Source organism: Heterodontus francisci, chromosome 16, assembly GCF_036365525.1.
Source record: "Heterodontus francisci isolate sHetFra1 chromosome 16, sHetFra1.hap1, whole genome shotgun sequence".
NCBI lineage: Eukaryota > Metazoa > Chordata > Chondrichthyes > Heterodontiformes > Heterodontidae > Heterodontus > Heterodontus francisci.
Window position 1 is genome coordinate 30,467,400 of NC_090386.1, and position 17,897 is coordinate 30,485,296.

The 17,897-nt window shown below is 41.7% G+C and overlaps 1 protein-coding gene across 3 annotated transcripts in view; it reads right to left on the minus strand.

Annotated features, from left to right (window-relative positions):
• Nucleotides 1-1,123: 1,123 nt before the first annotated feature.
• Nucleotides 1,124-17,897, minus strand: part of slc35c2 (solute carrier family 35 member C2) — a 43,460-nt gene continuing 26,686 nt past the window's right edge. For all 3 annotated transcript variants that reach the window (XM_068048072.1, XM_068048074.1, XM_068048073.1), the window contains 5 exons: nt 13,707-13,875; nt 10,975-11,058; nt 8,709-8,884; nt 6,033-6,162; nt 1,124-4,467 (listed from right to left, as the gene is read on the minus strand). In XM_068048072.1, the coding sequence (XP_067904173.1) occupies nt 4,340-4,467; nt 6,033-6,162; nt 8,709-8,884; nt 10,975-11,058; nt 13,707-13,875 (687 nt within the window). In that variant the 3' untranslated portion in view covers nt 1,124-4,339. The remainder of the gene's footprint in view (nt 4,468-6,032; nt 6,163-8,708; nt 8,885-10,974; nt 11,059-13,706; nt 13,876-17,897) is intronic.

Consider the following 17,897-nt stretch of genomic DNA (forward strand, 5'->3'; position numbering starts at 1 on the left):
TCCTTTGGGGTATGGAGTGATATTTACTTTCACCATTGATATCTGCAGATCAACTATTCTTGAAATCCATTAAAATTACAGTAAATTGGTCTGAAGGGGCACAGCAAGCAATTCCAGTTCAAAGATTCAGTATCATTAAAAGAGCTATTATTTTAAACTAGGAGATTCCCGCAAAACATTTACGGTCAAATTAGAATGTTTATTGCAACTTCTTTGAATACAGAATTTCTACTTATTCTTTTATCAAAGACTTTAAAAAAATCAGAATTTCTCACTCTGGATAAAGCTATATAAAACTGTCAATTTGTAACAACAAGCCGAGGAATACAAATACAAACATTGTCAAGAGTTTGGCCCCGTGGCTTGTTTATAGTCATAGAATATGAAAGTCTAATTGGGAACAGTTTTCTCCTGAGTTGAAAAGGCAGATTTACATCGGATAGGCTCAATATTATTCAAAGAAGAAACACTCTATTTCCTTGAAACCTGCCTGTTATAATTTCAGCATCTGTAATCGAAAAAAACAGCTTTCTAACTAGCAATCTTATTCCATGACGACGTCCTTGTTTAGGATTCAAGTTTCATAGCAACATTATAACTGCTTCTTCCTTGAGTCTAGGTTTGTGCGATGGCATGCCCATTGGAGTTAGACTGTGCAGAAACTCAAGAGTATGGACCGTTATCTTCCTTATCAATAGACCTGACACTGATGTATTTTTTAAACTCACCTGGCGCTTTTCAAAAACTTCTGCATTCCAATCTAGTGAATCTTCATTTTTAGCACAAAGAATAGATCTTGAATTATAAGCTGTATCGAATTGTCTCCGCCATTTTGCCACACTTGACAAATTATATCATCGCATCCGCCCCTCCCAAGCCATCCCTATTCCTCCAATCAATCCCATTCCTCAAGGAAATAATCTCTCCAGACAGGGTAACTCTGTTGTTGGGCTCCCTTTACCTTCCGCTGTTTTGTTTTCCACCAAACGTTGGCAGCCGGTCCTGCATCACCACCTCCAATCCTCCGCGTCCTACTTGTATCTGCATGTGCCAGGCACCGCCTACTAAATCAACCCACCAGACATGCCCCTTAAACTGAACAATCAAAACAGTCCGAAACAAATAACAAAAAGAGTATTGTTATTATAGTTGAGTTACATATGGCTAAAATACACATCAGCTCATTAAGTTCCACATGTGACCTGTGATGATAATACAGAATGCTACTCCATAGCTACTTTGCTACAATATTGACGGGGAAAGACCAACCCAATAAACAAACAGCAGCCTTGGGATGCACGTTTGTTCCTGCAATTCACTACACAAGATCCTGGATCAGGCTGGGAGGTAGCAGCAGATAATGGCTAAATGCTTCCCCACAGGAGAGAAGTAAAAACATTGACTGCATTTACAGTCCTGCTCATTCCTGTACAGAACGCAGCTATGTCCTCCCCCTGGAATACTATAGCAAATATACCCCCATTCCTGAAGTCAAACATGATGTATTTTAGACTTACAAGGAGCCACATATGTTAATTAAAATCACTCATGATTTAATAAGTAAAATGTTTCACAGCTGCTAAAAAGATAAAAAATAAATTTCCCCTGAAATTAAAATAAATATACAGATTATCAGTGATCAGAGTCTGATAGGAAGAGAGAGAAACACATACACAGGCAGAAAGACAGAGGGAGAGAGGCAGGAGGAGACAAAAAAAGGGGGGGGGGGGGGAAAAGAGAGACACAAAAAGAGAGGGAGAGAAACAAAAGGAGAGTGGAGGAGAAGCGTGAGAGAGGGGTCGGGATGAAAGGGGAGGGAGGGAAGGGAAGAGAGGGAGAGACAAAGACCAACAATTTAGGTGGAACCTTTCATCAAATATTCTCAGCCGAAGAGAGCTCAGGTAAAGGTGACAGAACAGGAAGCTCACTGCCCTGGCACACCTCCAGATGCCAGCCCTGCATTACTTGTTCACTTTGCCACAAATGTAGCTCTCCTTGCAACTATCATGTAATCTGAAATGTAGCACAATCCCATAATCAACAACTTCTACTTGAAACACAGTAAACAGGGGGGAAAAATGGAATAATTCTTGATTTCTTGTTGCTTGTGCATCTGAAAATTGAGTCAACTCTCCCTCTATATCTAAATAATCTCCCAGTGATTATCTAAATACTTCCTGATCAGCTGATCCCTGCTTTTGGAATTGGGTCATAACAATCTGTGTAGATGTTGATTAAGAAAATATTAAATATTTGCCCCATTTTAATTCGATCCAATTTCTGCTTCACCAGGAGTAAAAAAAAAAAAGCTCAGTGGCATTCCGTAAAGTTCATACCTGATTTCCATAGGAGATGGTTTTTAATTAAAAGTACAATTAATCTAAATAGCTGGTGCAGTTCTTATAGAGGGGATGGCTAAGAGTTTGAATAATCAAGTAAAGCTTGCAGGTACAAAGCACATTCGTGCTGAGAAAGACTTCTTGAACTGAAAGGAAAACTGAGTGAACTGTTGGCAGAATGGATAATTAGGCACATTTTGCAGCCCTGACTGGCAGATCGAAGGGTTGACTGCCAGGTGCCAAGGTAAGGAACATAATCAAATAGGTGGTAAAACCTTTGAAATGGAGAGTGAGGGGGGGACATGAGGAAAAACATTTTTATAAAATGCAGCAAGTGGTTAGGACATGGAATGCACTATCTGGTGGAGGCAGATACAATCGGGGCTCTCAAAAGGGAATTGGTTAAGCACCTGAAGAGAAAAAAAAAATTCAGGGCTATGAGGAAAGAGTGGCAAAGAGGGACTAGCTGAGTTACTCTTGCAGAGAGCTGATATGAACACAACAGGCCAAATGGCCTCTGGTGCTGTAACCATTCTATGATTGTATTAGGAGGAAAAAAAATCAGCCAGAAGTCATGGTATGGGAAGGAACCAATGACACAGAAAAAAGAGTAGGGTAGAAATTTTCCAGAAAGAGTTTGCAGTGGTAAGATTTAAAGTGCATAACTTCAAGGGTAGTCCCAGTACCATGTACACACTGAACAAGTTTGGGAGAAACAGACAAATATCTCAATATGTGGCGAGATTATTCAAAGTTCTTGAGGAAATACACGAGTTAAATCTCTGATATGTTAAACACTACCATAAGTTAGAGAACCAGAGGACAAAGTCTCAAACTTGGAAGAAAGGTAGGTTAACACTTAGTTTAGATTTAACTTCACTTCATGCACAGGATGGTGAATATGTGGAACAGTGTTCAAGAAGGCAAATAGTATAGAAAAATTTGAGGGAGAATTGGTCCGAAATTTGAGGAAATAGGCAATCAAGTGACAAACTGCAGTGTCAATTTTAGTCATGTATTTTTCTATGTGCCATTGATAGGACTTTCTTGTAGTGTTTAATTATAAAATAGGGAAATATAGAACTTCAAATGTCACGAAAACCTGCCAATCACATCTTAAAACACCAACATTAATTTTCTATGTATAACCAGCACTTTGCTGGTTTCTAATTATGCCTATTGTCCCAATATAAACAGTATGTTAGATACAGTGTTGGGTCTACTTTTTTTTGGTAAGCATTATTGAATAGAACATAAACTGGATTTCTGGTTCATTTTCTCCAGGTAAAAAGTTGAACATTATGTGTGAGAAATTAGGGTAACATAAGCTCAAATCAAATCAAGCTATGTTCCATTGATTCTGGCTTACACCCATATGATAAAGAATAGGTTATTTATAGCTGTTATAATTTCTTCTCTACACATATCAGTCACAGTGGCTTTTTGCTATTTTCTTAACTATTAGGCAGGTATAAACATTTCAATTAAAGCCAGTGTTGCTACCCGACTATTAACAGACTACAGATAAAGAAAAATCAGTTGGACAATACTTTTCAATGTTGTCCAATAAATCTCGCACAAAACCCTTGATTCACCACCTCAAAATGCTACTACCAATAGACACTAACCCACAGTATTTACTCCCAGCATTGTACAACTCGAAATATTCTCTCCAAGGACAGCCCAAATTTGGAAGGTCCAAATCCATAAGTGAGCAATTAGGTGTGTTTTTCCACAGTTCAAATGGTCATACAAAAAATTCACACCTCCTAGTGACAACACTGAAATATATTTGATGTTCCACTGGTATCTCAATTCTTACACTTGGTCAGAAAGACAAGTCCATTCTCAATGCAATAGGTGCCAAAATAGTTCCAATCATGGACTGGAATACATAGACACAAAGTTTAAAGCATAATACTGGCATGTCTTTGCACAGCAAAAGTAAACCATGTGAAGCAGAACCTTGCGATCCTATTTACTATAGACACAAGGAGTCATTACTGATATATGACATCCTCCTCTTCACTGTCGTCATTTGCCTGTCCATTTCTTAGCAGTAGCTCCATATCAATATCAGTCAATGTCATATCGTGGAGTTTATCCATCCTTTTAGCTTTGGAGGAGGCTGAGAAAGGAGAAAGACAACAATAGAAAAGTAAAGTCAGTGAGACTCTAAATGAACAATGAAATTGGGAGCAAGCCTCTGCTTTGAAGTTGTAACGTACATTCCACTGGTTTGACCGTGATATTACTTTGTAAGTATTCATAACTTATAAAATTGTCACATCTTTCAGACAGTATAACTGTAATTATATATTTAGATATGAGGTATGCTAAGTAAAAATCTATATGTCTGTGGAAACAAACTTCATTTAAAAAAATGGTTTACATTAAATTCTTTGAGACTGAATGAGGTGATGAAATTATCCATGTTTCCTATCAGGATGTTCTGAACCTACTTGTTCTCAAGTTTTCCCAAAGAGAAAATTTAAAGGCACATCACCCTGTGGCACTAACATAAAACTGCACTTCCAAAAGTAAGCTCCATACCTGTGAAATCTCATCTTACTTAGAAACAAATAAATCTTGTTTAGGCTGCACCCAAGCAGAACCAGTTAAAATACACCTTTTACCCACAGCCTCTAACTAAGGAAATTCTTGCAACTGGAGCTCAGTGAAGACAAGTTTTGAAGAAATGTTTGACGAAAACAAGAATACGAGTAGGCCATTCAGCCCCTTGAGCCAGCTCCACCATTCAATTAGATCATGACCGATCTGCAGCTCAATTCCATTTACCCGCCTTCGCTCCATACCCCTTGGCACCCTTACCTAATAATAATCTACTGATCTCAGTCTTGACAGTTCCAACAGTCCTAACAGCCTAATGTAGGGAAGAGTTCCAAAAATGTGTGGAAAGGCGTTTCCTGATTTCACTCCTGAACGGCCTGGCTCTAAGGTTATCACCCCCTGCTCTGGATTCCTTCATGAGAGGAAATATTTTCTCTGCATCTGCTCTACTGAATCATTTTAATATTTTAAATACCCTCAATCTACTACACTCAGGGAAATACAAACCAAGTTATACAACCTGTCCTCAATTTAACACTCTCAGTCCCTTCTAAATGGAAAGAAGCAGAACACAAATATTATTTTATACTGAAGTTTCCTCACATGCTGTGTGTTTTCGGGCTACTTGTCACACCATTAAAAACTTTTACAATTTATTTTATTTGTTCTTGGGATGTTGGCAAAACTGGTAAGACAGTATTTATGGTTTATCCATAGCTGCGCTGAGGGCATTCAGCCAACCACTTTTTCCTTTAAATTAAAAAAGTGTGAGCACAGTCACAAGTAGCCAGACCAGCTTGGCATGTCAGGTCCCTTCACTAAAAGGACATTTGTGAACCAGCTGGGTTTTTACAACAATCCGACAGCTTCAATGGTCAATATTTCTGGTACTCACCCACAAATTAGCAAGTTTATTGACTTCAGTTATCAACTTAAGCTCACAACAGCTGGATTACTAATCTTGCACCATAAACCACTAGGTTACAATACTGATTCCAGTTCATAAACCAATAAATATGAAACCTTACCATTTGGCCTTTTTAATGAAATGAAAAGGAAACTATTTATATTCATCCTACTGCGGAAAGATTTATCTTAAGTTCAAAAAGAAAATAGGTTTACCTTCTGAATAAATGACTTTAAGTGCAACATGCAATGAGATGCCAGAGAGACACATTGCAAATCCCAGCCAGTTTAATGTACTTAGCTGGTCACCCAACACATGGCTAGCAAGGACCAGTGTGCATACTTCCTGCAAAAGAAATGCAAAAGCTCCTTTGGGATTCATTTTCACAAGTTTACTCACTTATTGTGCAAATAAAGCACAGTCCAAAAACATACTTGAGCTTTTTGTCATTACTTAACACTGGCTAAAATAGATATTCTTCCCAGCTTCAATAGCACAACAATTCAATGGGTTATTGCTATGGTTGAACTGTAAATGGAAAAGAAAGGACAAGTATTACTCACTCACTGCAGGTGTAGTTACCTTCATTCTTCAAATGCAGTACCAGCTCCATTTACAAATAGGATACTAGCCAGTAGCATGGAGAAAAGCAGTGATGATGGAATAGCTAAACATTGATAAGGCAATAAAGAGTTCAAAGTCTTTGACTTAATTTTCAGGAGAATAGAATACAAAAGCAAGGAGGTCCATTGAACTCAGTTGCACATCTAGTCTGTTCTGCAACATATCCTCAACATGGCCCAGCTGCACAGGGTGAGTGATGGAATATCCTATTTGTATGTGGAAACTAGTAAAAAGTAGTTTTTTTTCTCTAAAATAGACTTTCAACCCTGTTGTTTTTAATCTGGACTTTTAAAAAAAAAATTGATTTAAAATTGGTTAACTTGCCTTTTAGTTACCACTGTTCAAACAGAGCACTATATCCCACAAAGATATACAACACAGAAAAATCAATCCTAGCTGTCCCTTCATGAAACTTCAACTGCAGCCCACAACGTTCTGGCAGGATCCACTCTCTGCAACAGCTTCAGCTCTTCAAACACAAGAACTTGAAAATTTAAGAGGTAAGTAAAAAACCAAGGGAAAACTAAGCTGAAGAATCTGTCAAAGCTCACACAAGCCAACTTCCCACCAGTGCTTCGAACTTTAGGTTCACCACCACCACGGAATTGTACTCCAGCAAGGAACAAACACCTTCAGGAGAGGAAGCAAGGAACAAAATTGCCACGAGAAAGTCTTACAGCATGCAGTTCTGCCTCCCCTCTCCTGAAGGCATAGTTTTAGAAGCATCAGTAGCCAACTGGCACCTCATCCAAGTGGCCATTCATCATGTGCAAGCCTAGACAGCAAGCATCATAGTATTGCATAGTATTAACAGTACATTATCAGGCCATTCAGCTCAAGAGGTCATGCTGGTGTTTATGCTCCACATAACATGTCCTTCTTTCTTTTCTCCATCATGTGTTTATATAGCTTCTCCTTAAATGCATCTACGAGAGTTACCTCAAGTCCATGTGGTACCAAGTTCCACTTTCAAACCACAGTCTTATATTTATGACCCCCAGCTCTGTCTCATCCATAAGTGGAAACAACTTCTCTGTCAATCCCATCAAACTTTCCATAATCTTAGACGTCGATCAAGTGACTCCTCAGTTTTCTTTTTTCGAGAGAAAACAAATCCAACCTGTTCAATCCTTCCTGATGATAGGTGTAACCTCTCAGCTAATATTTCCTTTTTGCACCTTCTCTGGTGCCTGTGTCCTTTTTATAATAGAGACCAGCTCACTGTGTGCCAATTGTGGTCTAACCAAGGTTCTGTACAAGCTTAATGTAACTTCTCTGCATGTCAATGCCATCCCTCTAGAAAAGAACTTTGTTTTTTCCATGGCCTTATTAACTTGTGTCATTATGTTCATTGATCTGTGTATCGGTAACCTCCGCGCCACCAACCCCCCTCCCCCCCCCCCCCCCCCCCCCCCCCCCGAGATCCTTCTGCTCATCTACCCCATTTAGACACTTATTTTCCAAGGAGTATTCTTCCTACCAAAATGCACCAACCTCACATTTATCAAAGTTGAAATTCATTTGCCAATTACACACCCATTCTCCAAGTTTATTAATATCTTGCTGCATTTTATCACAGTTCTCTGCATCAACTATATACTCCAATTTAGTGTTATCTGCAAATTTTGAAATTGTATTTTCCATTCCGGAGTCCAAATTGTTTAAGTAAATGATGAACTATGTTGGTCCCAGCACAGATCCATATGGAACAACACTTCCTACATTTTGCCTATCAGCAGGACGGCACCACAGCCAAGCTGGGATCTGGCCAGGGTATACAACCGAAACATGGATACAGATGCCAACTGGCAAATGCTGTGCATTTCCAGCATTTTTTTAGTTTATTAGTCAAACTCATTCCTTTCTTCACTCACACGCTTTCAAACAGGTGTTACTGGAAAGCCACAAGTCATTTCGTCAGAAAAAAAAACAGCTTCTTGCATGTCAAAAGCATAATTACAGCACAGATTGCTTTTGCAAAGAATGAATTTGCAATCTATGTGCATTATGTTTATCTACATTGAGAGAGTTCTCAAGTCACTCATATAATAATGGGCCAATGCAGAGACCTGATCTCACCCAAATCACCAGCCTAACTTTCTCTTTCAAATGCTGAGTAACCCAGTAGGTATTCTTAGAATGGTGTGTTTTTATTTCAGATTTCCAACATCTGCAGCTCTTTTTGTCTTCGTCATTTGGACAACTGCTTTGTGATCATGACTGCAACACAGTGTCACATAGAAAGGTTGGAGACCAAAATGACTCACCTTAAAAATGCCTGCTATGGATAGAGTCAAGCTGGAGGTTTTAGAGACCAATAGAAATTCAGAGAAACACAATCCGAATGCCAGAAATCCCCCTGCAGCCAATACAAGCAGTATATACAGCAAAGTCGAGGTCTCGTGGTAACGGAACAGTTTCTCCGAGGCAGACAGACTCAGTCCTTGAGAAAGGAAATACTCAAAATTACTAGAGCACCGAGGCCCTAAGCTAAGCAATAGCGATTCAATTCCAATTTAGAATTATGGTTTTATAACACAACAAAATGTATAGCACAGAAACAGGCCATTCAGCCCAACTGGTTCATGCTGGTACTTATGCACCACACAAGTCTCCTCCCACTCCAATCATCTAACCCTATCTGTATATCCTTCTATTCCTTGCTCCTTCATGTACTTATCTAGCTTCTCAAATACATCTACGCTATTCACCTAAAATACTATTTGTGATAGCCAGTTTCATATTCTAACCACTCTGACTAAAGTAATTTCCCGGAATTCCCTATTGGATTTATTCGTGACTACCTTATATGTATGGCCCCTCGTTTTGGTCTCACCCATAAATGGAAATATCTCTCTGTCCACCCTGTCAAACTCTTCCACAATTTTAAAAACCTCTGAAGAGTTCCAGCCTGATCAATGTTTCCTGAGAGGTTTAACCTCTCAGTTCTCGGGTCATCCTTGTCGATCTCTTTGCACCTTTATCCTTTTATAACACCACTGACCACCTCCAGGCGCTTACCCATTGTCTCTCGAGATAAGGAGGCCAAAGAAGAACATGGAGACCAGAACTGTTCACAGTAATTGTGATGTAATCAAGGTTATCTGCAAGTTTAACATAGCTTTTCCAAAATGCAAAAGGATTTTGCATTCCAGTGTCAGCTTGTCTCAGTGGTCTCCAAGACAAAAATCAGGGGTTTAAACCATAGACAAGACCGACACTTCAGCACATTACATTGCTGGAGGTGTGGTCTCTAAGAACAGATACTAAACGGAAACCTCGTCTGCCTGACCAACATTCCTCCCATCAACCAAAAACACCCAAACAGATTAATCAGTGGTTTATCTCACTTTCTGATGGTGTAAGTTTGGGATGTGCAAATCAGGTTGCCATATTTGCCTACATAGCAAACATCCACAGTTCAAGCAAATCACAGGCTACAAAGTGTTTTGGGATGTCCAGACGACTTTCCAGCAATACTGAGAGAAAGGGAGAGGAAGTGACTTGGGGGAAGCAGAAGAGCAAAGGTGCGGGAAGAGAAAACAGCTCAACATACAGCAAAGAAGAGAACAAGACACTAATTACAGAATGGCAAACTGTCAACAAAACTTGCATCTCAGTGTACCTGAACGCATTAAACCTGCTACCCAACAAAAATTACAGGCACAGCAAAAAGAACCGAGGGGAAAGTCATTAATAAAACATTAAGGACCTGAATAATTAATGATGACCCTTGCTGACAAGGAAACATTCATGGATATAGGGTGAAGGCAGGACTGTGATTCACTCAACAGTTTTCCAACACTCACGGTCTAGGTACACATGAAAATGGAACCCATACATAACTACCATCAGAAGGGAAGGGAAGAAGCCAGTGTTATTTTGAGATGTTTACCGAGCATGTCCCACCTCTATAAAACCCTGGTACTGATTGCCCAATGTCCCCAAAAACATTCCTCCCAAATCTCAACTCTTCTCCCAGTCCTCTCACATCTTTTGGTCCTCCAACAACTCTCACACACCATGTCTCTGCTCCAAACACTCTTGGGCCCGACCTTTCTATGACCTTATCCCCACTACTCTCTTCCCAACACCGTTCCATTTTTTTCTGACCTTACTACCCTGTTTCCAGTACTCCCACAGCCCAGGGCCACCAATTTAAATCAAAACAAAAATTATCCTCCCAGAGTCCTACCCTCTGGACAAACACCAGAGACCCAAAATCCTCTTGTTTAATAAAGCTTATTGTTTATAAGATAGGGCTGTCAATCAATCAAGATCAAAACAATACCTTACCATGTAGAGCTTTTCCTGGAAGTTTAAAAAAAAGTGACAATTTGTGACACTTCACATGGAGTCCCAAAAGCAGATTAATACAAAGTTTGCACTGAGACTACGCGACACTCATTGCAGACCCATTACACAAGATACAGGACACCATATGTACACTGATTATAGTAAGCTTTTGTTCCTTGCTGTTCTTCACTGAGGTCTGCAGAGTATTGGCCTCCATCCCAACAAAACCAAGCGTACCTTCATTGAATACAAACAGTGGGAAAAGGCCAATAAACATCAGCGGCTGGAGATGGTACATGGTGTCAATGGGATTCTGTAAACCTGAAAAAAGGATTAAAGTTTAGCCATCTCTTCACATCCTGATAGCCTTTGGAAAACTGAAGTTTAGTTTAGTTTAGAGATACAGCACTGAAACAGGCCCTTCGGCCCACCGAGTCTGTGCCGACCATCAACCACCCATTTATACTAATCCTACACTAATTCCATATTCCTACCACATCCCTACCTGTTCCTATATTTCCCTACAACCTACCTATACTAGGGGCAATTGCTAATGGCCAATTTACCTATCAACCTGCAAGTCTTTGGCATGTGGGAGGAAACCGGAGCACCCGGAGGAAACCCACGCAGACCACAGGGAGAACTTGCAAACTCCACACAGGCAGTACCCAGAATTGAACCCGGGTCGCTGGAGCTGTGAGGCTGCGGTGCTAACCACTGCGCCACTGTGCCGCCCGAAGTTGTGAAAATGTACTTCAATTTTCAAACAAACTTTTTATTACAGAATGGCTTTGCAACAGCCAAAATAAAAAGGAAAATAAATGGTTATATAACACTGGCAACAACTGCAATTACAAAACATTCAGTACAAGCAGCACCAAAATGGGATATAAAATCTGATTTTAAAAGAAAAGACACAAATATCAAACAAGATTCACGTATCCCACTGCATCAAGGGTACATGAAGCGCACCCAGGCAATGTTGAACAAGTCAGGGTATATTTAGCAGCTTCTTGAAATAGAACACATGTTTAGACCCAGACTCAATATCAAATATCTGGAGTCATACATCATCAGCACAGGGTCATGTCAAATTCCAAACTTCAGAATTGGATAACTGAGCAATAATCACCGATTTGTGGTTTCAATTGTCAGGGTCTTCTATGTCTTGAGTTGACTTTGGAGTTAAACTGTCACACTTCTAATTTGCACCCTTTGTGAGCAAGCAGAATCCAGCAAGGAGTGGGGGATGAAGCAAATTTCAGCCAATTCATTCACATAAATAAACACTTGGCATATTTTGATGATACACCGTTTCAATCGTAATGGTTCAATTTTTTTCCAAGTACATCTGGGCCCCATTTCAGTTTATTGACAAACCTGGAGTCAGTTAATCAGTCACATTTTAGAAGTAAGGCACTGTAATTCATTCTACCAATATGTCAAATAAGAATGCATAATTGTTTTCATTGTTGCCAGCAGATAACCAAGTTCTACTAGTTTGTCAGGACCAAGCAGAATCTAGCTTTGAGCCTCCATTCACCTGAAGCCTGACCCAGTTTGACAGATGAGGCAGACGTATCTATCATTCCTCCGAGCTCTCAGACATGGAGTTTCAAGCCAGAAGCTGCTGGATTAAAAGGGATAAATTACTCAGTGATTCAGGTGCAACAGTTTTGGCATTTCTTCACACCAAGGTCAGCAGAAATTTGGAATTTTCTCCCCAAAAAGCTGTTGAAGTTGGAGGTCAATTGAAAATTTCAACACAGATTGATGGATTTTGTTAGGCAAGAGTAGTAAGGGTTTGAACTGAGGTAGGAAGATAAGTAAAAGCAAAATACTGCGGATGCTGGAAATCTGAAACAAAAACAAGAAATGCTGGATTCACTCAGCAGGTCTGGCAGCATCTGTGGAAAGAGAAGCAGAGTTAACGTTTCGGGTCAGTGACCCTTCTTCGGAACCCTGAAGAGATCAAGAGCGGGTAAGAGGCCAGGGTGAGGGGTCCAGGTAGAGGGAGAATGCTGGAGGCGGGTGAATAGGTCTGCTGGTCGGGGGGAGGACTCCTGGTCGAAGAAGTGAGCCCGGAGGCGGAGGCAACGGAAGAAGAGCTCAACGTCATGCCGAGCGCGAAATTCACTGAGGTGGGAGCGTAAGGGGATAAAACTGAGACCTTTGCTGAGTACAGAACGCTCAGCATCAGAGAGGGGGAGGTCAGAGGGTATAGTGAATACACGGCAAGGGGTCAGATCAGAAGGGGTGGGGTCAGAGGGAAGTGAAGCGGAAGGAGGATCTGGAGGGGCATTAGTCCCTATCAGCTGCTGGAGCTTGCGTTCCTTAACACCTGAAAGGAAGAAAAAAAGTTTTTTGTTAATGCGTCGGATGAGACGTAAGATGAGATGAAACTGCGGAGTAGAACAGGTTCCGAAGAAGGGTCACTGACCCGAAACGTTAACTCTGCTTCTCTTTCCACAGATGCTGCCAGACCTGCTGAGTGAATCCAGCATTTCTTGTTTTTGTGTAGGAAGATAAGTAGATGGAGTTAAGATACAAATCAACTGTGATCTAATTGAATTACTGAATAGGCTTGACGGCTTGAATAGCCTAGACCTGCCCCTATGTTTCTTTATCAGTTAATTTCTGTACAGCACTGGGTCATCCCGTAATTCACTATGGCTCCCCAGTGCACAGAAACCTTGAATCTCCTGTTATCTCCCGCACTGGGTATACTCAGTGTGGCTTAGCCATCCCTCCCTCCCTCAGTATTTCATGCAAGTTAACGCCCATGTTGACCATGGAGTAGTGGTTGGCCTCTATGAGAAGACTTTGCATGCAAATGGAAAAGCTAAAAAAAAATCAAGTGCACAATATTACACATATTGCAACTTCTGCACAAAATCCCACCACAAAGATATCCAGGTAAGGACTCCGTCCCACTCGAACAAGCTGTCATACTGAGGTATTGCGATTACCTAGATCTGCTTTCTGTGTAAGAATCTGTGTCAGCGTCCACCGTATCCCTCCTAGGAAGGATGCAACCAACACCAGAATGAATCCCTTCATGTTAAACTGGGTTGATTTGTACGTAAACATGAAGAGGCCTCCAGCTATTAACAAGACTACCATGATCAACCATGGTCTCTGGAAATAAAAACAGATTATTCAATAAATAACTGGAAATGATCAAGTACATCTTCACTCATTAAACAGACAATAAAATCAAAAATTTCTGGTGAAAGATTCCCATCCTAAACACCACTTCCAGACAACAGCTGATCAGTTTGTTTGTGCTCGGGTGGTGCTGGAGAGGGAGTGATTGGAGTCTGCATGCTTGAGGCCTTTCGCAATCGGTAAGCGCCACAAGGACTGTTTTGTATAAAGGGTATCCGGAATAATAATATAAATTTAGCTCCATAAAGGTTCCCTTTTCCTTGTTCAAAGTTATAAGGAAAAAAACACTACATCTTTCCAGCACTTTGTTTTAATTTCAGGTTGCTCAAATATTCATGAAATTAAGAAAGGACATTATATGAAAGAGCAACCCAAGAAACCAACCCCTTGGCAAATTTCATATAACCCTTTTTACGATCATAAAAGGTCACTTATGAAATAGTAAGGTTAGGATCCCCTGCCTCTTGGCACAGCAATCTCCAAGGTTATTCGGCAGAGCAATCTCCAGCTGCTGCTTCAGCCAGTTAATGGCAAAGTTATACTGTCACACTCTGCAGTATAACAGCACACCCAGAGCTGCTCCACTGACTTCATGGCAGCCTGTTCAAAGTTACTGCCCATCATGTGGGACAAAGAGTATGAGTGTCTTACAATTTCCTATGTGACATTTATTTGCAATTTAAAAATATACAAAATATGCAGCACAAAGGAGAAGGATATCACCCTGAAGGCCTAAACATTTCACCTGAAACATTTCCTACAGTGTTGAGCTGAAATTCTTTACATAATATAAAAATGTTACACTTCATTGCACTAATTTTTTTTTAAAAACGACAACAGCCCTGGCTACATTATACCCATTTTCACTCTGTGCAGTTGCATTCACCCTAGTCACAGTATGCCTTCAACAGTACCTGCAGCTCTGTTTCACTCATCCCAGGTCCAGGATCTACTCCCTTCTCACTGTCCAAGGGCCCAAAAACTCCTTCCAGGTGAAATAGCAATTTACTTGTACTACTTTCAATTTAGAATACTATATTCACTGCTCACGATATAGTCTCCTCTACATCAGGGAGAATAAATGCACCTTGGGTGACCACTTTGCTGAACACCTCCAGTTCGCAAGCATGACCCTGAACATCTCGTTGCCTGTCAATTCTCAGCTCCAGTCCCACCTTGACCCTGGCCTCCAACACTGTTCCAATGAAGCTCAATAGAAGCTTCAGAAATAGCACCTCATATTTTGATTAGATACTTCACAACCTTCTGGACAGCACTGAATTCAACAATTTAAGATTATAAACTAACAAAAACAAAAATAAAATGGGGGGCAGAAATTGTTTTTGGAAGGCAGTTGTTGGAGATGATTCTGCATTTTCCTATTAACACGCCCTCTGGACACACATTTTATTTCTTTACTTGTCCCATTATCACCTCACTTTTGTATCTCTTGACATTTAATCTCTCATGCCTTCCATCCTATCACACACCTTCCCTTTTATTCCTTCCACACCCCCTTTCCCTGCCTCTGTACTTGCTTAAAACCTGTTAAATCTCTAATTTTCCTAGTTCTGATGAAAGGTCATCAACCTGAAACATTGGGCTGGATTTTACACTGGGCAGGCAGGACTGTGCCACTGACGTGGCGAACCCACTTCCGCCTAGCCCGGGGATCCGACCTGCATTTTACGGGTCCCCAGGCTTCAGCTGTCCCTAGGTGGGACTTCTCACTTGAAGGAAGAGGTCCCCCCTCAGTGAGGTGCCAGCCAATCAGCAGGTCAGCAGCTTTAAGTCTCAGCAGTGTCACTGGGAGCGACGGCCAACGCTTGGACTGCAGCCCAGCAGACGCCATGGAGCCAGGAGACCAGGTAAGTTGGGCTTGCCTCACCGGGGGCTGGGGGGGGGGGGTGGGTGAGGGGGTGATCAATTATGGCGGCGAGGCAAGGGTAGTCGTTTGGGGGGGGGGGGGGGCGGCGTCTTGGGTCCTGGGGGTGGATGGAGCGGTGGGGGCGGCCCTTAATCGGGCACCCTGTGCCCAACTGCCATGGCACCCCCCCCCCCCACGTGCAGAAAGGCCAACAGCTATTGTTGGGTGGCCTTTCACGTCCCCCGCACGCCCACTTGCCACAGGTAAAATACCGATGGAGGCGGGCGAGGGCCCTTAAGTGGCCGTCAAGTTCCCACAAGGGCCTTAATTAGCCTCGGGCAGTCCGTTCTACCCACACACCACCCCCCCCCCCCCCACCCGCCATAAAGTTGGCTGGAGACGAAAGCGGGGCGGGAACGCCTCTTGGAGTCTCCTGCTCAATTTTACACCGCCCCCACACCACCCAACCCGCTGGGGCGGCATAAAATTCAGCCTATTAACTCTGTTTCAGCATTTTGACCCAGCAACCTTGAAGAAATGGCAATATCGTTCCAAGTCAGGACGGCATGCAACGTGCAGGTGATGGTGTTCCCATGTGCCTACTGTCCTTGTTCTTGAAGGTGACGGTCTTGAGAGGTGCTGTTGAAGAAACCTTTGGTAAATTGGTGTAGCGTATCCTGTAGAAAGCGGACACCGCGGGCAGGTTACACCAGTGGTGGAGAGGGCGGATATTTAATGTGCGGATAGGAGGCCAATAAAGCAGACTGCTTTAGCCTGGATGGTGCCGAACTTCTTGAATCCATCCTGCCTTCCGTTAGTTTGAGATTAAAAGTGAAAGGGCTCATTTGGCCAAATGGCCTTTTCCTATTCCCAAATATTTTTCAGGGTTCAGCTTCACTTTTTGACTCTTGACTCTGGTGCTAGGGGTACTGAACTCTACAGTAACATTTCAGGTGATTTCATGGGTCATTAAGTTACTTTCCACATACGCATTCCTCCAGTCACACCATTGTCATGCAGTCCTCACCTGCCAAGAATAAGGCATATTAATTTTGTCATATGAACATTGATTTTAAACTGTTGCTGGAGTGAAGAAAGGACTTGTTAAAAAAATCGCCAGACACTTGGCTGGAAGGATATTTGCATACTAACAGACAGCGCTTATGGAGACAAAGGACTATTCCCTGGTCGACTTAACCCACAATGGATTTTGATCACCAGATATTGAAAGTGTAAGCAAGAGCATTCCAGAGACTAAGATGATACAATCCACAGAAGCCAGGACTGGTTAAACCAGCTGGTCACATGACTAACTGGCTGGTCCAGAGTTTATTTTGAACGAGCCACAGAGTTTGAACTCAAAGACTGTTTGCTCCTGGACTGAACATGTCCCCTGTCTGTTCCCATCTCTTTCTCATGGAACTCCAAATGCACTGAAGACGCGAACCTCAAGTGAAAAAAGTCTCATACGTCGAACAAGGTTTAAGAAGAATACTGGGCCCCAACGAAAAGCAAGACCTCCCTACAATCAAGGACTCTACAGCGAGCTCGAAGAACAGTAACCAAAACCGTCTTCAGATATTGCCTCAAACTTTTCCACTTTATTTCTTCTGCTCTTTTCTGTCTCTATTTGCATGTATCGCGTATGCATGCTAGCGTGGGCGCGTCAGGTATCCACAGGCGTTAACCGAATTAAAGTTTAAATTCAGTAAAGTTCATCCTTTTTTCTTTAAACCCAAGAAAACTTGTTTAGCTGGTTTCTTTGCTTTACAATTGGAAAGCAGTGAACAATGATTCACTAAGGGGAAGCTAAAAACACGGTGTTTTAAAAATCAAAACACTGTTACGATAAGACCAGGTTCAGGCTGAGGGGGAACCCTAGACCTCTTTCTCACTTGGGTCGTAACACCATCAGTGTGCTTGTTTAATCTGGAAACATTCTCAATAGCTCAATAGAGATGTGCAGTGCAGGGTGGTGGGGGACAGTACGATTGATCCTACTCCAAAAGTTGTGAGAGAAGGGAAAATAAAACTATCAGAGTTCCCACTTCTGATTGCTATCCAGTAACTTCTGCTAGAAAGTCTAGTCTAGAGATACAGCACTGAAACAGGCCCTTCAGCCCAC